Source organism: Squalius cephalus (genome assembly GCF_949319135.1).
Source record: "Squalius cephalus genome assembly, chromosome: 9".
Lineage (NCBI taxonomy): Eukaryota > Metazoa > Chordata > Actinopteri > Cypriniformes > Leuciscidae > Squalius > Squalius cephalus.
In genome coordinates, this window is record NC_137130.1 from 35,435,797 (window position 1) to 35,460,506 (window position 24,710).

General features: G+C 40.2%; 1 protein-coding gene across 2 annotated transcripts in view; it reads right to left on the reverse strand.

Annotated features, from left to right (window-relative positions):
- chn1 (chimerin 1) overlaps positions 1 to 24,049 on the reverse strand; it is a 36,815-nt gene extending 12,766 nt beyond the window's left edge. Inside the window, exons 1-2 of one of the 2 annotated variants that reach the window (XM_079880469.1) lie at positions 23,805 to 24,049; positions 2,004 to 2,081 (exon numbers count right to left, since the gene is read on the reverse strand). In XM_079880469.1, the coding sequence (XP_079736595.1) occupies positions 2,004 to 2,081; positions 23,805 to 23,939 (213 nt within the window). In that variant the 5' untranslated portion in view covers positions 23,940 to 24,049. Of the gene's footprint in view, positions 1 to 2,003; positions 2,612 to 23,804 lie in introns of those variants that run through there. The other variant, XM_079880468.1, reaches the window with a different exon arrangement.
- Positions 24,050 to 24,710: the final 661 nt, after the last annotated feature.

Below are 24,710 nucleotides of genomic sequence, written 5' to 3' on the forward strand. Positions count from 1 at the left end.
CTGATGTGCTATAGTTTCATGTTCCTTTTATTACTCTCTACTCTTTCTCTTTCTTCTATATATTTCTTATACAGTCAAACCAAAAATTATTCAGACACCACATATCATTTTTGATCTTTTTTTACTAGTGGGTGCAGGACACTATAGTTCATTTATGTAAGTGAGGATAGCAAAATAAAGTAAACTGCGACATATTATACCCAACAATTATTCACACAGTGACTACCAGTCAAATTGATCAAAATTTGGGAGCAAAAATTATTCAGACACTTTGACCAGAGTGTTTTTTCTTTAATTGCTAATGGACTTTTTTACACACAGACTGAACAAAATGAAGCATCGCTTGGTGATTGGTTGACCTAAATTGGTGTTATCTAATTGTGTAGTTAAATTTAACAGCTGACAGATATTCAACCTAGTTCATTTGTGAGACAGTCTAACAGAAAGATGGACGAAATATCAACTGATTTCATAACTCTGAGTTCTTCTCATATGTTATTAATAGTGAATGAACTGTGATAATATGAGGTGTCTGAATGCATTGTGGTTTGACTGTATATACATACACCCTTATAGCAGGGTTTATTTACTGTAATGCAATGCTTAGTGTGAAATGATCTCCATGTTTCTAACAAATATAACTTCTTATTAACCGTCCTGCTGATGAAACCAGCCACCATCCAGTATCTGAGCATCTAGAACGGGGGATAGCCATGCGGCAAACAGGAAAAGAGCAGGCGTGAGGGAAAGAAAGCAGCAGAAAGAGCTGTGTGTGGAGTCAGCAGTCTGTGAGGTTGAGGACATGAGGGGGGTTCTGGGACGGGACGGCAGGACTTGCTCATGATACAAGCCAAATGAGGAAACACTGCTATGTGTTTACCATCCCTCTATCAGTTCCTAATCTCTCCATCTGTCACCCCCGCGCTCCCTTTCCTCTCCAACACAAACAGAAGATGCATTTATTCCATTTGTTTTTTTCCGAACCTCTGGCCTTAAACAGACTCGCGGTTAACTCCTCCAACGTCTCCTGAAACCTGCACCGCTGCCACGGCAACAGCTCTCCCCTCGGGACGCGTTTAAATCACATTTGCATAACATCCTACGACACATTTGCTTAAAAAATGACATAAGATTGCCAAAACATTTAAATGAATCATGGTCAAATTGAGACCGAATCGAGACCATTTTGAAAGAATGCAAAAAAATGTTGATACACCACAAATAATAATATTATCAACATTATTTACCAAAAATATTATTTTCTTATCTCATTAGCAAATAGCTTTTGTTCTTGTTTTAGGCAAAAATTTAACTAAATTAAGCAAGCTTCATGTATGAAACAAGAAAGAAAATTACAAAAATAAACTTCAAATTCTTAAAAATGTTGTGGTATTACTTTTTAAAGACTTTTATAATGTCACAAAGACTTCAAATGTACAAAACATTTCAATTAATCAGAAAAATGGAGACCATTTTGAAAGAACGCACAACAATGTTGAAGCACCACAAATGATAATATTACCAATATTATTTACAAACATATTTTCTTATCCCATTTAATTCAAGTGAGCTTTATGCATAAAATAAGAAACACATTTTTTTTCTTTTATAATGTCACAATGACACAACATTTACAAAACATTTCAATGAATCAGAAAAGAATGGACCATTTTGATGGAATATAAAACAATGTTGATACACAACATATAATAATATTATTTATTGGTAATACACCAAAAACATTTCCACGTTCATTTTGTTTCTCATCCCATTAGCAAATAGTTTTTGTTCTTGTTTTAAGCACAAATCAAACTCAAAGAAGTGAGCTTTATGCATAAAACAACATGAAGAAAATCCAATCAAGTAACAAAAATAAACTTTAAATTCCATTTCCCCCCTAAAAATTCTGTCAAAACCCCCTTTCTAATAACGTCTTCATGCCAACATCATCTCTAGCAAAATGATCCAATGAAAGCAGGCCATGAGGCTTAGCGGGTCCTTACCTTGAAGTTGTGGACTTTCTCGTACTTGGGCGCGCGTTCACTCTCCTTCAGCGTGGCTCGCCGGACCAGCGACGTGAGCTGCGAATAAGCAAACAGTTTGAGAGGTTGCCAGAGCGTGGCGGGAGGTTTCTGAGGACTCATCTTCATCCCCAGAGCCGCCGCCACCATGCCCTGCTCCTTCCCCTCGGCCTTGGCCTTGTGCACCAGCGACTTCTCCTGCTTACGGACAACATAGGACTCGCGGGACGGCATCTCACACTCCACCCCACGCCAAACACACCGACCGAATAAACTCTGCACAACTCCGAGGTCTTCTAACAGACTCTACTACATCTTCTGCCAGAGATCTGATGCCGGAAAAAATCTATTCAATCGCCAATATGACCATCCAATTAGTCCAAATAGAGTTTCTTCAACGGATGTATGAAGCCCTGAGTGTGTGTGTGTGTGTGTGCTTCTCCCTGGGCATCTATATGCAGATGAGATGAGTTGTTGAGTTAATCCTGTCCTGCCTGCGAGCTGAAGATATCCTCACTGGAGCGCTGCCTCAAAGAGAGAGAGAGGGGGCGAGAGGGGGAGGACCCAAACACAGTCGCACCGAATTACACAGCTCAAATCAGCCAATCCCAGCAGAGCTTTATCAGTGAGCTCACCCCACCTTACAGCAACCAACCCCCCAATCACTGCATGAGTGGGCTGAGAGAGAGAGAGAGAGAGAGAGAGAGAGAGAGAGAGAGAGAGAGAGAGAGAGAGAGAGAGAGAGAGAGAGAGAGAGAGAGAGAGAGAGAGAGAGAGATAGGACTGTAATGAGAGGTGAATGAGTCACGGATGAGCTCTGAGCTCATTCTCCTCTAATAAAAGCACACGGATGTACCATAAACACAACCCACACTATGCACTAGGGATGCACGATTTGGGCAAAACCAAAAAAAATCCAATTGCGATACAAAAAAATCCAGGTTTGCTGTGCTTGTTTGTACAGCTGCAAAATGTTGTGGTTGTACATCAATATAAAATAATAAAAATAATGATTATTATACTAAATGAAGATACTATTAAAATATTTCACCGTAAAACCCCCCAAAAAACGATTATTTCAGAAAAAATATTGTTATAACTGTAAAATTGCATTACTAATATTTATAGATGTCTATTATAAATTTTCAAATGATCAACCATTAACCATAATAATTATAATATGATATAAGAAATATGACTTAATACAATCAAGATTTTAAGAAAAAAGATTTATTTCCATTCTTAATTTTAAAACGTTAAACAATCAAACTTTTATTTTGATGGCAAAATGCAGGGAGCCCTGCTTAAAGTTTCCCTTTTTTTGGACCGGAAGCTGTTAAATGCACTTTCTAAGTGACTCTTGAAATGTGTGTTGTTGATGCAGTGATGGAGTTTGTGTGAAGGTGAACCTGCAAACATCACATCACAGCCTTTGCCGTTCGATGATTACCACTGGCCCTCTGGAATACTTGACTGTGATTGGTCAATTCTGTCATCAAATGTGTTTTTTTTCTATAGTGATGCTGAACTGACCAACCGATGTCCAAACTACATCTTAGACGTGCTAGTTTCATATCTCTTGTATCATGCCAGTGATTTCAAATCAATATTTCATGTCACATTTACTCTTCAATGAAATGGATTTGTCATAAAACATTAATAAAACACCAGAAAAACATTTAAACCCAATTGTTGGAGTGAATTTCCTTATTGGACACTGGGATACATCAGGTGTACTGTGTGTAATTAAATCTACGTCCTGTTTTACAAACGAGCACGAGTCTTTCCTCTCAATCACACACAACACGTGTGATTCTCCAATCCGCCTTCATAAATCACACTGACAGCATCAGACAAACGATCCCAAAAAGATCAGCCAGAGATTATGTCTGAACAGTCTGTGTTTATGTGCTATTATTATTCTGTATATTAGTGACACGCTGATATATCGGCCAGGAAGATTCTTCGGCTGATAACTGCCTGATGTTTTGAGAGGCATCGGTCAACAACTGCGTTTCTGAGGTTCATTTTAAGGAAATCTTGTGTAAAATAAGCTCAGTTCATTTTAACAATTGTATGTGTAGAAATCTATTTCTTTTATTAATTAACCATGGCGCATGTGTGAAGATCTTCAAATCTGAACTCTTTAATCTGTAGTTTAGTGAAGTGAATTTTAACGATATCAAATGCACTCTTCCTCAATCTTCCTCTCTCATCTCAGCTGGATTCTCTTCTCAAAGCAGTGTGTTGGATCCAGACACACACACACACGCTTCTCTTTGATCAATAGAGGACTGGATTCTCCCCAGCACAGAGAGTAAAGTGCCCAAACGTAGAGAGACCTCCCGCCTCTGGCTTCCAGATCAATAAGCCAAACGGAGGCAGAGAATATGAAACCGCTGGAGCAAAGATGAAACGCTCCGCGTCAGAGTGTCCCATCTCTCCGCAGACCTCAAGGACCTTCACACACACGACTGTTACCTGCGCCAGGTGTGTGTTCACATGGCATCACGGGTCATTTCACACGCACACGCCGCTTCGAGGACCGTATGGACAGTGTGTCTGGCAGGAACTGGGCTTTCTGTCCGATCTCTAATTGACAAGATTGATTTTTCTGCTTTCTCAAAAGTGTCTGGAGCAAAACGGCGGTCATAAATGGGCGGAGGCGAAGAATGGCTAATTCAAGGCCATTTCCTTTCCTTCTCCCAAAACCACACAAGAGAAAATCCATCCGTCTGCACGATCCCTCATTCAGTCTGACACACAACACAACACCTGATGGGTCTGCCATTATCTCAGCCAGAGAGAGAGAGAGACTAACACAATTTGTTCACGTCATATGCTGATCTGATGTTGCAGCTTTATCACTGTTAAAGGTGATGTAATTATTTCATTAAAGAGGACCTATTATGCTTTTTTGCATGTTCATCTTTCTATAGTGTGTAATGTTGCTGTTTGAGCCTGAAAAAGCTCTGCAAAGTTACAAAGGCAGTTCTTCTCTATATCAGTGTCAGTGTTTCTGAACTCCCTGAAACGCCTCCATTGCAGTCTTGAGTTTTCTTCCAGGGATGAACGCGTCACAATATTCCTCATAACTCTGCCCGAGGTATACGCAAAGAAGGGGTTAGGCCCGGTTGAGCTGCATTAGTAGTGTGATTTTGCCTTGTCCAAGAGATGCTGTTTCGTCCACCCTGAATCTAAACCCTCTTTTTTCCGCTTTCCTAATGCCGACTAACTTAGCACTATTCACACTATCTTTAACTCTATTTCTCAGCAGTGCAACTGCAGCCTTTTTGTTGTGCTTTAATTATTTTCCTAACAACTCCTATCGTAACATGGCAGTTTGATGCAGGTCGGATGTTTTTCGGCAACACTTGATCCATTAATACTAACACTTTCTCTTCTATTCTATATCTATTATCTAAATAAAAAATTAAAATTAAAAAAAGTACACGTACTGCGTTAGATTAAACTGGGAAGGGTCACAGCACTTGCATACTGTTGTCCGATTGTTAGTTGAACTGCTTCTATCGTTATCATTTGTAAGTCGCTTTGGATAAAAGGCGTTCTTCTTGACCGATACGGCATCCGATCAGGACGTTTCCGAAGCTGGTCCTCACCGGTTATGGTAAGGGGCGTTACATTTCTGACACACGCTCTAAGCGGTGGACCAATCACAACCGGCTGGAGCCGACTGACCAATCAGAGCTGACTGCGCTTTTTGGAAGGCGGGCTTTAAAGAAACCAAAACTAAAACTGAGCATTCAGACAGAGGGTGAAATCAGGTGCTGCAACAATGCAAATTATGAGAAAAATAATGAGGTTTTTTTTTCATTAATGTAAAGGTATTCTAGTAGACCCCATAAACAAAATTATGAGCCTGTAAATGAGCATAATAGGACCCCTTTAAAATACTTTTCACGTAATTCCACATTGCTCAGCTTATCAGAGGCTTTAAATTGGTTTTGACAACCAATGGGTTGTGAGTCAATTCGACCAACCAAAACAAACAAACCTGTTTATTATATATATATATATATATATATATATATATATATATATATATATATATATATATATATATTCAGTCCTGTTTGATGCCATTAATGGTGAAGATTCAATTACACTTTTAAACTCAAGATTACTTTCCAACAAAATTTTAAAGCAATATTCCCGGTTAAAGGTAGGGTAGGCAATTTCGGAGATGCTAGTAATAGCGAGCTAGCTTTAAAAGCATTAGATCCCACCCTCCCTTCAGAGCGTCTCTAAAGCCACGCCTCCTTCAAAACACATGAATGATCACAGCAGATTTTTACCTCATGTCTCAAAGCACATAACATTAAAATAATAATGAACGCAAACAACTTGAAGAGCTCTAGTTGTACCACCAGAAATGCATAAATACGAGTCTGAGGACGTGAACCGCTCTGGGCAGAACTTCACGGGTTGCAATCTTGTAAAAACGGTTATGACATGGCGTGAACGCATAAGCTCGATGTTTTGGTTCAGGATGAACTGTTAAAGGCGGCGCTCGGTGACTGACGTCTGTCTACGACGTGGAGGTGTGGAAATACATATGTTGGCAGTCAGGTAGGACATCGTATCATTACATTCGGACCGAATGCAATGCTTGGATGAATATTTTTCTGATCCAGAGATTTACACAGAAGATATATGTACATGTTTTAATATTTAGACCACTTCTATTATTGATTGCTGTCAGGATGTGAAGAGAGTTTCATCCAGTATAACAAAAAGTGTTTATAAAACAAATTGCCTACCCTACCTTTAAATACAGCTCCATAAACATCTGGACATGCTGTTTTCATAATAAATAATTATGACTCATCCCTGAGTTTGTAGAACACTAAAAATCAAAAATCACATTTACAGTATCACACTTCGGGCAAGACATTACCGAGGATTTAAAAGCAGTGATTTCCAGCACACCTCTTTTCTGAAGCACTTACATCAATTATTCAGTAAAATGACTTATTACCCTAGTTGTAAAGCAATCTAAATCATTAGTTGTTTTGTTTCAGGAGCCATTGACATCAACTGATGACCCAACACAATACTAAATTACTTTAATGTAGCAAAAATGTTTTGAAAATGAAACTTTGAAAAGTAGTAAAATTACCATGAACTGTATAGGCACAAAACCTGCTATACCGGCCCATGTTGGCATGTGATTCATTTCGACACTTCTACCAAATTGCAATGCATTTAAACAACAAAAAAAGCAGAGTTTGAGTTTGATTGGATGTACAAACGATCTCTGACAATCTTTTTAAAATTTTAATAAGTTGAAAAGTCTATACGGTAATTTTACTATTCTACCCACACATCTATTCATGGTGAAAATCACAGCTGAAGTCGACGCTTAAACTGTTAATATCTGACTAAAATATCCGAGATATTGTTAAAAAACTTCTTCTAAAGTATCTGCAGAGCAGAAGGTGCTACACACGATCAGACAACACATTTTACTCTTTTACTCCATCAATAAATGCTCTTATAGGATTGGACAGGACGTTTTAAGTTCTGAAATTTAGAGTGATTTATAGTACAATGAACTCTTTAATCTCAAAAGAGCTGGAAAAATTTGCATCGCCATGAAATGTCTCCTTTCATATCACCCACTTCTTATAAACACAAGCCTCATTTTAGCAAACCACGCAAAAAAAAAACTGGAATGAAAATGTTCTGGTTATGTAAAATGTTAAAAGCGCTGTTGAGTTTGCATAATAACCGTCAGCTAACCTCATTTCCCCTTCATCCCTTCATCTTCTTCACTCTCTCATACACTCACATACAGATGAAGTCAGTGACATCAACATCATGATTTCATCGGCTTACAATCATTGAAATAGCTTAATTCCATCATTCAGTGCCCTGAAATACACAGTTAAGTTTGAGAAAGTCTCTTCTCTGCACTGCAGTGGTGTGGGTGGTTATGTTATATAACGTTATATAAGGACAGAGTGATGCATAATCAACAGCGCAGGCGATAAAACGCTCAAAGCACCATATATGATGAATGATCACACACACCGGAACTGGGAGGCAAGGTTTACCACGCACATCACCGTCCTCTCAATGCTCTTACATGCAAAAAACTAGAGATCCAACAATTTAACTATACATGTCAGAGACGGTTCATATTACATCATACTATTACTCATAATCTCTGAACAAACAAGGTATCAGAAGAATATTTTGGTTTCAATACAAGTTACAATCAGTCACCAGCATTTGTGGCATAATGTTGATAACTACAAAAAGATATCTAAAGTTAAGAAGTGAATAGGGCCAGTTTTTGCGGTTTTAAAAGCAGAAACGTGAACGGTATCATTGTAAAGTGCATCCATAAAAAGGACACGGGAAACAGAGATGCAATCAAACTTAAACTTATAACAAAAAACGTGTGTAATATTGGGCAAAAAGAAAGGTAAAAAAACACTAAATAGCTTAACTATTTAGAGTTATTCAGTGTGAATGTACATTAATACTTCAATTAAAGCTATTAAATATGTATTATTTGAGATGTAAAGCTGTTTAAATAATTGTTTTTAGAGTTGGTTAATGGTTTGTTTTCATGGCAACAAAACTGGATATATAACTACACAGAAAATGTTAGTAAGCATTTTTTTTCCACACTAAAAACATTTTAATATGCATATCGTTTATGTTTTGCAACTATACTATTGAGAAAGTGAGTGTTTTAATATTTACTGCACAAATTGGCCTCATTTATTTCCATAGTAACAGATCTTTGCTCATTTTAAAGGAGGACAAGTGGAACTACATTTGTCTGGTAATCCACATTATGCCACTCCATAATCATCATGTGACATGAAAATGATGTGTAGATTTAAACAAAACCAGTGGTTTTCCTCAGTTCCAGTGTTGTCATAATTTGTGTTTAGCCTTTGCAGGGAAGCGTTCCTTTAAAATGCTGTTGTTGTTCAAGTCCTGCTTCTTTATCTCTATCTCTCTCTCTCTCTCTCTAAAATAACTTTCTCGTTCACTTCCTCTGGCTGACACACAGTGTTCTGCTCATCGATTGTGTTACGCAACTCAGCTACATTCCCGTCTCCCCCGCATGACAGGAGAGCAAGGACAGACACACACACTTACACTAGAGACTATAGTCAAGTGTTTTAACCCATTCCTCAATGTAACACAACAGTTGTTTCTGGTATACAGTATCTATAAAATATCCGTAAGTTTTCAGCTTGTCACTGGGACTAAATTCAGTCCAATCTTTAAAAACTCAAAAACTTTGAAATAGTCACGAGGGTCTAAAGCTGTTCTTCCCAACCCACTAATTTGGAAACAGATCTGTGGCGATATTTAAGCCTATCAGTGTACAAACACAAAGCAGATCTAGCCAGTGTATAGATGTGTATAGATGGCCTGATGAGTTTACGGATGTGCTAAATAGGTGTGAAGCTTTAGTTTCAACCATCAGATCAGATATTCAGCTGCTAATGTAGGCTAATGACAACTACTATAGCAATTACTGTGAAACCTGTAAATGTCATTTAAGGAATGAATGAAATCCAATCAACACTGCTTTTCTTGCTTCAGTAGGTTTTATTTAATAGCATTGTTTAGTAATTGGGGCAAAAACGTAATTTTTTTTAATGTAACAAAGGCCCTGTTTACAGCTGGTATTAAGATGCGTTTTGGCCGATCGGATCACAAGTGGACGACACTAAATACAGGAGTAAACGGGGTCTAAAGAATATTCCATGGTGAAAACAGGCTTTCAGAACAATCAACATTTCCTGTTTTCCAATACTTCTCAATGGATTTTGAGTCAGTATTTTGTGAATTATGATTTTAAAAATCTCGCACTTTTAAATTAACATCTCACAGTTTAAAAGTCAAAGTAAAAAAAGCAGAATTGTGAGATATAATTCTATAAATTGTTCACTTGTAGGTCACCTGTAGATTTTGGGACTTTGGGAAGATTTCGACACAGTTACTGGCAGCTAATAGTCTCAAAAAGGCCAAAAACTAAAAAAACAACAACAGATGAATGACTCCGGCTGAATCACCATCACATGCTATTTTTACATCCGAGGTTCCAGCTATAAGGAAGACGTCGAGTGTGTCGTGTGCATGTTTGCTGCCTGGATGAGCAGCCGTTCCAGACTGCTGAACATCCGCAGTGATTTCTGGAAACCGTAGCGCTCCTAAAACACCCTTACTGCCTGATTCAGTCAACCTGTTCGCCTTCTGAAGTGATTCATCCAGCTGAAGACATACACACCTCCTACATCAGAGTCCTCCTCAACGACGCGCACTGTTCATCTGTGATCGAGAGGATATCTAAACAAACACTTTTACATTTAGAGCCTCATTCATGAGTCATAAATGCACAATGGAAAATGACAGTAATATTTACTGCTGTGCGCAATGAGGCTGAAGAGGAGTAAAGAATAATAAATCAAACAGAAGTGTATGATAAATGTTATGAAGGTCTGGTGTTATTCACACGACTAGAGGGAATTTCGTAGAAAGTGTGACGTGCAAGATGTGACAATATTAACATTTCACCAGTGACGATTTTCTATCACAGTGGGGATTTTCCATTGACACACACAGAGTTAAATCTGTCCTGTCCAGTGTGTTCCACTAATGTCAGACTGGTTTTGTTTGATGTAATGAGCCCTGTGGCTCTCCATGCAGCAGTTACACCAGAAAATAATCATCATGGAGGAATACTGACACACACACACCTCATTATGCGCACAGAATCTCAGACCACCAAGTAATTTTAAGCAATATTACACGTCATACATCTAGTTAGTAGATCCCTGGAGGAAAAAAAAATAAAAATCTAGAACTGTCTTCATACATCCACAAAAAAAAAAAAAAAAAAAAAAAAAATTCACAAATACACCAGATGATTTAAAGATATTAAAGATACAATATGTAAGATTTTTACATTAAAATATTCAAAAACCACTAGAACAATGTTATATATTTTGTTGACTTGTGTACTTATATCAGGGCTGTGCAACGAAGAATCGCATCCAAAATAAAATTTAGTGTTTACATAATATGTGTGTGTACTGTGTATAATTATTTTGTATATATAAATACACACACATGCATGTATATATTTGAGAAATATTTGCATGTATATACTGTATATATTTATATTATATATAAACATGAATATTTTATACATAAATAACACATTTTCCTTAAATATATTAATGCATTTGTGTGTATTTATATATACAAAATAATTATACACAGTACACACACACACACACATTATGTAAAAACACAAAATTCTATTTTCTTTTATTTTATTAACCATTGCCCTAATATCCTTAATGTTTCCAACAAGGTTTTAAATCCAGAGAGATCTGCCATTTTAAGCAATGACACGGCCCGTGTAACGTTTCGTCATTAAGCGACAGTACGTCTTTGTTATTGTTTTGAATAAGCAATCTCTAGCGGTGAAACTTACATGCTGTGCCTTAAAGAAAAAAATAAAATAAAAAATAAATATACATATATATATATACATATACATACATATACATATACATATACATATACATATATATACATATACATATATATATATATATATATATATATATATACTGTATATATACACATACATACATACATACATACATACATACATATATATATAGAAATCTTTAGCAGCACTTCAACACAGATGCCAGTTTGTGCATCTAAAGCAGCATTACTAAATTTAACTTAAGTGTCCATATACAGTAGTGGCCATACATGATGTCCAACCTTTAAAAAATTTACATCTTCACCCTTTATTCAAATAGTATTAATAAATGTGTTAAAGATCTTGCCTTGGAGTCGATTGTTTTATCTGTGATAACGCAATGAAACATGGAACATTTTTGGTCAGGCTCTCATACAAAGAAATTATGTACACATGCAAAAAAAAAAAAAAAGAGAGAGAGAACCAATGAAATATTAATAACTGATTATGTTGTTGTCAGCGTATGCTTTTTCCTGTGAGCTTTTTTTTTTTTTGCATTGTAAAATAAAACCTTCTGTAGTTTGCCAAATCATTTTGTCAGATAAATACCTGAACCAATGTTAGTGTTTTTTTCCCCTTCATTTAAAATATTTAAAAAAATCAAAATTATTTCCCACACTATTTGATGGTTTAATCGAGCTTGTAGGGCCATAAAAAACAAATACCCCCTATGGACATGACTTTTAGCCACTACTGTACCTTTTGAGGCCAAAGTTGATGAACTGGGTCACAGAGGTGTGTTGTTTCTTTTTTTAACCATGTGATAATCTTTTAACAGGCCTAATAGGGGTGAATAGAGAGTGACTGCCAAGGTGCACAACCGCAAGTAACCGTCAAATAAACCAATCAGCTCTCAGCAGAGATTCCTCACCAGTGCTCTGCCTTGTCTTATTATCAGAATCTTATTATGCGTTAAACAGAGACAGTTGCTCTCTCTCTTCACTGTGACCGTTCCACTGCCAAACAAAAACAAAGCAGCTGATTGGTTAATCCAAATATTCTGAGCCAATCTGTGACCGTTCCACTGCCAAACAAAAACAAAGCAGCTGATTGGTTAATCCAAATATTCTCAGCCAATCAGAATGGACTGCAATGGCTTTGTCTGCCCTGGCTGAGTAAACACGTAACAAGAACTCAGAGCATCAAGGTTTATTAAAGTAGACATTTCCCATTTCCCATTTTCATCTTTTGCATTTAATGAAGCTAAACTGCACAACAAATTGGACTTCACAATGTCAAAAGAACAAGGGCCCTTTCACACCTGGTTCTTTTAGAGGATTTGTATCAGAATCTAGCATTTTCCCCCTTAGTTTGGTTTGTTTAGGCATATATTAACAGGGCAGTCGCTCTCGGATCCGCATAAAAAAAACAAAACAAAAAAGGTCTGAGATCTCGAGGAGGAATCAGCCCGCTTGAAAACAAATTCTGGAGTGGTTTGCTTGTGCTGGGAAAACAATCCGACCCAACCGAGCAGTGACCCAGGCTGTGTCATAATGTTATATAAAAACAGCAGTGTCTGATTCTGTGGGTGAGCACATTATCGCAGCTGAAAACCAAAGAGTGTGTGTCTCTAATGTTGTCTAACTGCTCTTCACTGAAACAGGTGCAATACAAGAATGCCTTGATTCCCATTCTAACTGGTAAATATTATATATGTAGCTGAATGTAGCCACCATATAAGTGTGTGTAATGGCTGCTACAGATAAAGCCACAATGAGCAACAAAAACAGGTGTCCTCTGACCAATGAGAGGACAGTTCATTCAACTTATATGTTCAAAAACACTGATTTTTTCATGAATTAAACAGGGTGTTGATATAATTTTAACTTTGAGTGACACTTTACAAGGCTCAACCGACTAGCAATGCATCGCCAGTGTAACGCTGAAGCTAACGCTTCACTTCTTCCAAAGAAGATGGGGTCTGACCCCATATTGGACCTGCGTCGCCTGAATTTTTCATCAGCGTGGACCTGAAGGACGCCTATTTCCACATCCAGGTCATTCCACGGCACAGGAAGTTCCTCCGGTTCACCTTTGGGGGAAAGACGTATCAGTATTGGGTCCTTCCTTTTGGTCTAGTTCTGGCCCCCTTGAGGCTCCAGGGTATCCTGTGTGCTAAATTATCTAGACGACTGGCTCATTCTGGCTCATTCCAGAGAGTTGGTGTGTCGTCACATGGACGTCCTTCTCCACCACCTCTGGTCTCTTGGTCTCAGGTTGAATGCTCAGAAGAGTGGCTTAACTCCTTCTCAGCAGACCCCTTTCCTGGGTGTCCAACTCGATTCTCTCTCGATGCAGGCCCGTCTGGCCCCTGCTCGAGTTTCCAGTCTCTGTGCGTGTTTGGCCCATTTCAGGCTCGGCCATCATGTAGCGGTGGGCATTTGTCGCAGGCTTCTGGGGCTCATGGTAGCAGCCTCTCCTGTGCTGCCCTTTAGTCTGCTTCATATGAGACCATTCCTGTGGTGGATGAAACTCAGGGGAATCCGCCCTTCTTGGTCTGCCTTCCGCCTGCTGAGAGTGTCGCGCAGTTGCCTTCGCGCTCTTTGGAGGTGGAATGACTCCCCCCCTTTTTACTTCAGGGGGTCAAGATGGGTGTAGTTTGCCGTCGCCAGGTTGTCATGACGGACGCCTCTTTGACTGGTTGGGGTGTGGTCTTCGAGAGCAGACCAGCATGCGGTGTTTGGACGGACGAGCTTCTCTTGTGGCACATAAATTGCCTCGAGTTGCGAGCCGTCTCTCTGGCTCTGAATCATTTTCTCCCGATGGGCTGTCATGTCATTGTCAGGACAGACAACATGGCAGTGGTATCCCATGTAAATCGCCAGGGAGGCTCGCGGTCGCGCACCCTCGACAGGCATGCATGCCGCCTCCTCCTTTGGGCTCAAGAGAGGTTTCTTTCACTGAGAGCAGTTCACTTTCCAGGGGACCTGAACGTCGCAGCGGACTTTCTGCTCAAGTCGGGGGAATGGATGTTGCACCGCCAAACAGTGGCTCAAATTTGGAGCATGTTTGGCGAGGCGGAGGTGGACCTCTTTTTTCCGCAGAGTTCTACACAGTGCCCCCTATGGTTTTCCCTGTCTCATCCGACGCCTCTGGGGATAGATGCCCTCGCTCATCCGTGGCCGGAGTTAAGACTGTATGCATTTCCTCCGGTCAAGTTAATCTCTGCACTCCTTTGCAGAGTGAGGGAGTGTGGAATCCGCCTCCTTCTGGTAGCCCCAATCTGGCCATCCCAGACGTGGTTCTCGGAACTGAGCTCCCTGGTGGAGGGGTCCCCCTGGCAGATTCCTATCAGGAGAGATCTGCTGTCTCAGCTCCAGGACAGGATTCGGCATCCTCGTCCCGAGATATGGAGGCTGTGGGTGTGGCCGATAAGAGGCAATCGCTAGCGACAGTGGCGTCTGGTCTTCCAGCTGATGTCCGGGAGACCATTGATAACGCTCGTGCGCCTTCTACTAGACGGCTGTATTTCTCTAAGTGGAAGGTTAGAGACTCTTTGAGTCTTGGTGTTCGGCTCATGGAGTGGACCCTGTCAGCTGTCAGTCAGTTCAGTGCTGGAGTAGCTGCTACCACCTTGAGAGTTTATGTCGTGGCTATCGCCGTCTATCGGGAGTCAGACGAGGTCCCCTTAGGTAGACACCATCTGGTCTCCTCGTTTATGCGTGAAGTTAGACGCTTGAGGCCTGCACATCCTATTTGTGTCCCCATCTGGGATTTATCAGTTGTTCTGGAGGGGCTATTAGAACCTCCCTTTGAACCCTTGGAGTCAGCCCAGAACTGGATTCTGACTCTCAAGGTGGCACTTTTGTTAGCGTTGGCCTCTCTCAAGCGCGTGGGGGATCTGCAGGCTCTTTCTGTGAGTGAGCCTTGTATGGAGTTTGCCCCAGGTCTTGTGAAGGTGTTTCTACGGCCTAGACCTGGTTATGTCCCCAAACTTTTGTCCACGTCATTCCACTCTCAAGTGGTTGTGCTTCACTCTTTCTGTCCCCCTCCTTTTTCCTCTGCTGAGGAGAAGCATAATTTGCTTTGCCCTGTTCCGGCTTTAAACACATACGTGGACCGCTCTGGCCAGTGGCGCAAGTCATCTCAGTTGTTTGTATGCTTTGGGGCTGGCCGCCGAGGGCTCGCCGCCTCTAAGCACAGGATCTCTCACTGGGTGAGAGACGCAATTTCCCTGGCTTATGAGGTGCAAAAGCTTCCTTCACCTCTGGGCGTTAAAGTTCACTCTACTAGGAGTATCGCGTCCTCCCAGGCTCTTTTCAAGGGAGTTCCTTAAGAGGATATTTGTGTGGCGGCAGGTTGGTTCTCTCCGCACACTTTTATTAGGTTTTATAACTTGGATTTAGATGCGGCGCCTGGTTCCCGGGTTCTTATGAACTGGTCGCCTAGGTCCTAGTTGAGTCTGGTCTGGCAAAATAAAATAAAAAAATGATAGGAAAGCTCCTTGCTGGGCCAGATCCGGCGGCGCTTAGCTTGGCGTGTGTGGTATATCGTTCCCATTGCGTCATCGCTACGCAGCGTCGAGTGAACCTATGAAAGAGAACATGTCGGGTTACTCGCGTAACCCATGTTCTCTGAATGGGGAACGAGACGCTGCGTTCGCTGCCAAGCTCCTCTTGCTGCCTAGGGGCTTCTTCTTCTTTATCGTTGGAAAATCTGAGGAGCAGATGGCACGTTCACTATATAAAGGGTGAGTGACGAAGAGCCGCTGAGGAGGCGCCCGCGCCATCAGGCCAATGAATTGACGTGATTCTATACGGGTTCAGACAAATGGCACCGCCCTGAGGGTGTTCCCATTGCATCATCGCTACACAGCGTCTCGTTCCCTATTCAGAGAACATGGGTTACACGAGTAACCCGACACGTTTTGAACCTTTGTAATACACTGACAAACACAGTGGTGAATCAAAGCTCATCACAAGCTGATTTTCCACAAGCTAAGAAGGACAATATAATATATAAGGTGCATATTGTCATTCACACAAACACTAAACACTAATCATCATGGTAACATACATGAAATAAAAAAAAAATGAAATAAATATTAATTTAACAACATCAGATGTAACATCAAATTCTAATGTACATAACTGATTAGAAAAAACTAAGAAAAACTATGAAGAAACCGTTATTTCAACAAAAATACATCAAATGTGAAGTGTCACGCAGAGAATTCTGGGAATGTCAATTTTCGTTTTTTCACTGTAAATTACACAATGACTGGTTCTTTTTCACTTCCAAAAACTATACATTTAACGGTATTTTACGGCAAAATTACATTAAATGTACTGTTAGATCTATCACAGCTATTCACCGTATTCACCTTATTCCGGAAGTAGCACTGGGTGGCGCCATCCGCGTAATCTCACTTCCTGGTTTAGCTACTTAGCGCTTTGTTTGCCCTGGTCCAATCTGTTATCTGTCTGAGTTTAATTTAATTGCCTTCCAATTTAAAGAAATTAGAGATGGCCAGTGTTAACTGTGCAGTCCGTGGCTGCCATAACAGCTGGAGAAAGATAAAAGTAATTAGTATAGTCAGAAACACTTAAAATTTAAATGTAACAGACTAATGATGCAGCAGACAGTGTGAAATAAGAGAGCGCTGTAGCTACATTTGTTTTTACATTTATGCTTTACTGTTCTCAGTATGATATTGATATAAGTAGATAGACTATAATATTATAGCCAAATGCGTTGGCCTATGGTTATTAACAACTGCTGCAACGTACTAAAGTACATTTCACTTGAAGCTTTTGAAACAATGCCACAATCAAATTATTTAATAGATGTGTCTTTCTAATAGCTATTACTTAGTTATGAAGATGTGCACAAACACTACTACATGTAAAGTTTGAAACATTATTACACCACAGTTTGTTTGCTTAATCACCAGATACATTTGCAGTGTATAGCCAACAGATGAGAAAAAAATAGCCACGAACTGGTGTAGAAAGAAAGTAGAGCCTCAACTAGATGAACAAGAGGGTAACGTTAGCTTAGCTAACTGCTAGCTGCAATTTCTTATGGTTTAATCTCTAACACAAGTAATGGCTGTAAAATAAATCCAGCGACTGAATTCTAGAGGACCATAGCTTTCAAACAAGGTATAGCATGTGTATGTGTCCTGTAGTGAGACCATTACAACATTAGATGTTTGTGGCTAATGTAGGCTTAACACTACACATCGGCCGGGCTGCGATCAGACAGGCAGACGGGTCATATAAACACCTAAAAGTCGTTTAAAAATTACCCCGAGAAACAGTGCATTGCTGTGCTGTTGGTACACACGTACATAGCACATTTGGCACAAATTAGCTTATCTTATGTGACATTTTATCAGTGAGACTTCTCTGCAGTTCTCCTCGAAATTGAATGAGGGTCCGCTAAACCGGAAGTTGGTTTACAACGGAAGTACTGGACAGAAGTAAAAGTGGGCGGGGCGGAATAAGGTGAATATAGTTCAGAAACTTTCTTTTAACCAAGTAACAGTCTTTTACTGTAAAAATCACGATAATGTTTTACAGTATACTTGTACTCGTTTAAACTACATCTTTCAACCCTTTCACATAAGCACTAGTCAACATCGACATCTCGTTGTTGTGTCTTCAGTAGTTTGTTGTTGTTGTTCTACCTCATCTCTTTCATTAGTGGAATAACGACTGGGGCAAGTGTCGCCACCTTGTGGACAAACTAACTACTGCAAAAAAAGTTCAATGCGTATATACGAGCTGAGCATACAGAGTAAGTGCAGTTAGAAAAACCTGTCAGCTTGTGTGTGAATGTGTCTACTACACCGATGATTAAATTTGTCACACGCACTGTACATTGGCGTAAAAACTTCGGCTTGCTTTGTGATTAAGAGTGAGATGGAAAAGACTGATAAAACATGTATGGAATGACTGCTTCAAAACACAGCGGTTAAATTCAGCCTAAACCTCTAAAACCGATAACAGACGAGACTTGCAAAGACAGCAAAGGATAGAAAAATTGCTTAGTATGAAAGTGCATCCAACAGAATAACCCCATCTTACATAAGTGTCCATGAAACACACTCTTAATGTCCTCAAGCAACCAAGACACAGCGTCTCTCTTGCCTGAACTGCCACAGGCCAACATGAGGAACCAGGCCATGTTACACAACATCAGCTGATATGGAGATACTTTGATAACGGTTTCAGCTTATGATTATTCTGTTATGAACAACAAGACTTGTGGGTAAAAATAGGATTCAGTAAAGATCCAAACAGATGAACTGAGCTGACGTATTACCAAAGACAGTGTGTTTGCTTTGACCACAACAGGATCTCAGTGTGTGTCACTGCAACACACCACTGATATTAGATATGCTGAAGATAAGTGTCTCCTTCCTTACACTGAACAGACAGAGCCACAAAACACACAGCGCAGGAAAATTCAGAAAACAAGGCATATCTGTCCCACACGGACCTGAGATCAACAGAACATCACATTTCAGATTCATATACAAATACAGTCATCATAATATTTATACTCTTGAAAATGCCTTTTCCAGCCATTGTTTGTGAACAGATTGAGCCTCAGCGAGGAGTAATTACTGCACGTTTAAATCAGCACTGATTATCTGATTACATGCATGAATTAATGTGGAGATAAATTGACTGTGTGCATCTGTCAGCTGCTCATTAACTCAACATCAATCACATCTGTACAGCAGGACAATTCACACACACACACCTGCTGAAAGTCTGACATTTCGTAAAAGTAGCCCAAACTATCCTTTAAGTACAGATTTATTTTTATTACTTAACTTTGCTTTTGGCCATTCTGTCATTTATGTGGACAGAAGGACTTGTCTCGTCACCATGACAGCAGTTCTTTCATCACTCGCATCCAAGTACACAGCAAACACTCTTCAAGATGTTGATGATCCCAAAAATTAAAAGTAACATAAGGTAAATATTCTACAGCGTCGCATACAGAATCACAGGCTTGTTTGCTTTTATTTTCCTAAAAAGCTAATATTTCAGGATCACAGATTCACAGACAAGAAATAAAAAAAGTGATGCTATTAACGTAGTTTTTATTTATTTATTTTATGGCAAAATTAATTCAGATGGCTAATTTTTCATCAGAACTTCATCAGAACAGAAAAAAAAATAGATTCACCAATTAACCCAGAAGTGTCTTACAGATAACTGATACAGTGTAACAGATATTTAATTTAGTTTAGTTTATTTAGTCAGCAACTTTTCACTTTTAACTCTTTCTCCGCCATTGACAGAACTTTCAAGCTTTCCGTGTTTTCACTGTTATACGGTACAGATCAAAACTGGTCAAAAAGCAGCAGAAACAAGCGATAAAAGCATTGCTTATGCACTTTGTAGTCTTTGACAAAAACACAATTTTCTCAGCTTTTCGTTTAAAGTGTTGCTTTTTTTTAATGAAACTTACCCACATTCAAGTGTTGATAAAAAAAAAGAATGCATGACAGTAGATTAAACCGTTTGTTGTTGTTGTTGTTTAAAAGGAGATGTTTCTTTTGATATATTGGGGGCCATGAAATTTTGTGAAAATTATCAAACGCTAGCAACTTTTTTCAAACCGTTGGTGGAGAAAGAATTAATAAATAATGGTATTTTATAATATAGGAGTCTCTTCTGCTCACAAAGGCTGCATTTATTTGATGAAAAATTCAGTAAAAACTGATATTGTGAAATATTATTACAATTTAAAAGAACTATTTTCTATTTTAATATCTTATCTATAAATTACAGAAACGTCTGTCTGTCTGTCTGTTATTCGCATATCTCTTGAACCGTTAGTCCGATGGATTTCAAACTTGACAGGTGTCTTGCTACGGGCACGAGTAAGTGCAGTGCCAAGTTTGACGTTGTTTGGATTAGAAATGCTAAAGATATCGTTAAATCTATCGGTAAAAGAAGCACTTAGAAGGTTGTGGTTTAAAAATAAACATTCTGACATAAACACTCTGTCAGCTACACTGTTTATTTCTGAATATTTTATTCACGGCCATCATTTGTAGTAACCTATTCACAAACTGTGTGCTCAAGCATAGCATTTTTTCGGAGTTCACTGTGTAGCCTGCCCCCTGAATCGTCGAGTTCACGGTGTAGCCTGCTCCCTGAATCGTCGAGTTCACTGTGTAGCCTGCTCCCTGAATCGTCGAGTTCACGGTGTAGCCTGCTCCCTGAATCGTCGAGTTCACTGTGTAGCCTGCCCCCTGAATCGTCGAGTTCACGGTGTAGCCTGCCCCCTGAATCGTCGAGTTCACTGTGTAGCCTGCCCCCTGAATCGTCGAGTTCACGGTGTAGCCTGCCCCCTGAATCGTCGAGTTCACGGTGTAGCCTGCCCCCTGAATCGTCGAGTTCACTGTGTAGCCTGCCCCCTGAATCGTCGAGTTCACGGTGTAGCCTGCCCCCTGAATCGTCGAGTTCACTGTGTAGCCTGCCCCCTGAATCGTCGAGTTCACGGTGTAGCCTGCCCCCTGAATCGTCGAGTTCACTGTGTAGCCTGCTCCCTGAATCGTCGAGTTCACGGTGTAGCCTGCCCCCTGAATCGTCGAGTTCACTGTGTAGCCTGCTCCCTGAATCGTCGAGTTCACTGTGTAGCCTGCTCCCTGAATCGTCGAGTTCACGGTGTAGCCTGCCCCCTGAATCGTCGAGTTCACGGTGTAGCCTGCCCCCTGAATCGTCGAGTTCACTGTGTAGCCTGCTCCCTGAATCGTCGAGTTCACGGTGTAGCCTGCCCCCTGAATCGTCGAGTTCACGGTGTAGCCTGCCCCCTGAATCGTCGAGTTCACTGTGTAGCCTGCCCCCTGAATCGTCGAGTTCACGGTGTAGCCTGCCCCCTGAATCGTCGAGTTCACTGTGTAGCCTGCTCCCTGAATCGTCGAGTTCACTGTGTAGCCTGCCCCCTGAATCGTCGAGTTCACGGTGTAGCCTGCTCCCTGAATCGTCGAGTTCACTGTGTAGCCTGCTCCCTGAATCGTCACGCTTATTCATTTGTGGATGTTAACTGAATCTGTATCTGAATCTGTCAGCTACGCTGTTTACTTCTTTATATTATATCTATCTATACATTACGGGAACGTCTTTCTCTGTGTGTGTGCGTGTGTGTGTGTGTGTGTTTTATTCGCATATCTCTCGAACCGTTAGTCAGATGGATTCCAGCCACTCCCCCTCTCACACTGACACTGAGGCCACTCCCCCTCTCACACTGACACTGAGGCCACTCCCCCTCTCACACTGCACACTGAGGCCACTCCCCCTCTCACACTGACACTGAGGCCACTCCCCCTCTCACACTGACACTGAGGCCACTCCCCCCTCACACTGCACACTGAGGCCACTCCCCCTCTCACACTGCACACTGAGGCCACTCCCCCTCTCACACTGCACACTGAGGCCACTCTCCCTCTCACACTGACACTGAGGCCACTCCCCCCTCACACTGCACACTGAGGCCACTCCCCCTCTCACACTGCACACTGAGGCCACTCCCCCTCTCACACTGCACACTGAGGCCACTCCCCCTCTCACACTGCACACTGAGGCCACTCTCCCTCTCACACTGACACTGAGGCAACTCCCCCTCGAATGGGGAGACTGCTCCCTGAATCGACGCGCTTATTCATTTGTGGATGTTAACTGAATCTGTAAGTCAGCTATGCTGTTTACTTCTGAATATTATATTTCATTCTGGTGCGCTTAACGTTATCGCTACTGTGTAATAGTAGCCTATGCTATTCACCAACTAAACATCCTATTCAATGCGTTCACAGTCTCTTTCACGGCCATCATTTGTAGTTGCCTATTCACAAACTGTTTGCTCAAGCATAGCGTTTTCTCGGAGTTCACTGTGTGCTTTCTACCATGCACAAATAAAAATGTCACTGAACTTTTGCTGTGTAATTGTAACAATGAGCACTCAAACACACCAAACCAACAATTACTAAAAACACACACAAAAACTGATTTTGCACTAGTATTAGCACTAGTAATGTAATTTATTACTGTGATGGCAAAAACGATGATTGTGCTGCTTAATATTTTTGTGGAAACCGTGATCCTTTTTTCGGGATTCTTTAAAGAATAGAAAAAAATCTTTTGTAACATTATAAATGTGCTTACTCTCACTTTCGAATGATCAATTTAATGCATCCTTGCTAAATACATTTTTTAATTTCTTTCAAGAAAAGAAATCGTCCTGCCCTCAAACTTTTCAACAGTAAAAGTTGAAATGGGCCTTAAGCATATATCAAATTTAAAATATAATATTGCCCACTTAGATAGCTTAAATGTAGTTAAAATGTAGTGTAGATGAAAGTTATATAAAACAGGGAGATTATCTTGACTATAGTTGGACTAATAGTAAAATACTGATGCTGTCCTTCAGCATAATAAAATATAGCTCAGGTTTAGTTAAAAAACAAACAAATAAAGTCAAAAAGAGCAGAGCACAAACACAACATTTTTCTATAGGATATGCTTTTTTCACTGATCTGGACTTTTATATGGAATATATAATGTGATATATGGTATGTACTAGGGCTGTGCAATGATTAATCGCGATTAATCGCATCCAAAATAAAAGTTTGTGTTTACATAATGCATATGTGTGTGTACTGTATATAATTATTTTGTATATATATAAATACACACACATGCATGTATATTTTTGAAAATATTTGCATTTAAATACTGTATATATATATATATATATAATTTATATTACATATAAATATAAATATTTTATATATAAATAACACATTTTTATTAAATATATACATGCATGTGTGTGTATTTATATATACAAAATAATTACACACAGTACACACACATATGCATTATGTAAACACACACTTTTATTTTGGATGCGATTAATCACGATTAATCGCAATTAATCGTTGCACCCACCTAGAATGTCCTTTTTTTTGTGTAAATTGTATTGTCGTATTTATTTTTTTGTATGTACTTTTACATAACATCCTCCTGGCCAGGGACTGCAGATGCGAATGACCTTTACAGCCAACTCTGGCAAAAACACAAAACAAACCTAAACATTCGGACAAATACAAGTAAACTAAGAATTATATGCGGAGGCAGTGTTGTGCACAAGACCAAGGTGGCACTGAGGGATCATGTATTCCACCCAGAATCCATATTCATAAATATGGTTGAGACTTGAGGTTGACAAACACACAGAGGCATGCTGGGTAATTGCAATCTCACCCTCTCCTCCAGCTCGTCTCCGGGTGTCTCTTTCCCGTCGGGAATGTCTCTGCAGACGGGCAGCGCTTTCTTCAGCGCCGGCTCGCGGTTCAGGGTGGTGTAGCCCACGTGCTCGTAGATGGGGTTGATGGTCATCTTAGATATGTATTCGGCTGCTTTGGTCTCGATGTACAGCGTGATCAGACCGTCCGTCACCAGGTCGTGGATCGACTCGAAGCGTTTCTCCCCACAAAATGCTTCCCATCGTAAAAGAGACGGAAGTTTCGGGTCTGATTCCCAAAGCTGAAAGAGAGAAAGAGGAAATGAGCGTGTGTTGGACTCGAGTGCTGTAACACACAGCTGTGAGAAGATCCAGAGAGAAATGATGAATGCACATGGACACACACACACACACACACACACACACACACACACACACTGAACATCTATGGTTGTCTCAGGTTCCTGTACTTGTAGTAATGAGGGCAAAGAGCTCATATGTTGATCAATACAAAGACCGGATACTCTTCTTCCTTCCACACACACACACACACACACACACACACTTAAATGACTATTCTACATGTTTATCATTATATTTTAACCTAAAATGTATCTATAGGCTTTTGCAACAAACAACAAACCTGGTTTTTCAGGCAATTCGAAAAAGGAATATTTCGTAAAACTGCAATAGAAACAGTTTTTTCGCATTTACGGTCACCTGACAAAAGTATTACGGGAATACTGGATTCTCAACAAAGAAATGCCACAATTGATCAAGACCTTGAAGCAGAAATGAGGGAGAAACACCCAGAAACACCTCATGTGTGCCGCTCACAGTATAAGGGGTTTTGCCTGTGTCTCCTGTGATTAATAATAATGGCTATTGCGGTGGCTGAGATATACGTAAACCTTCCAACATCCGTT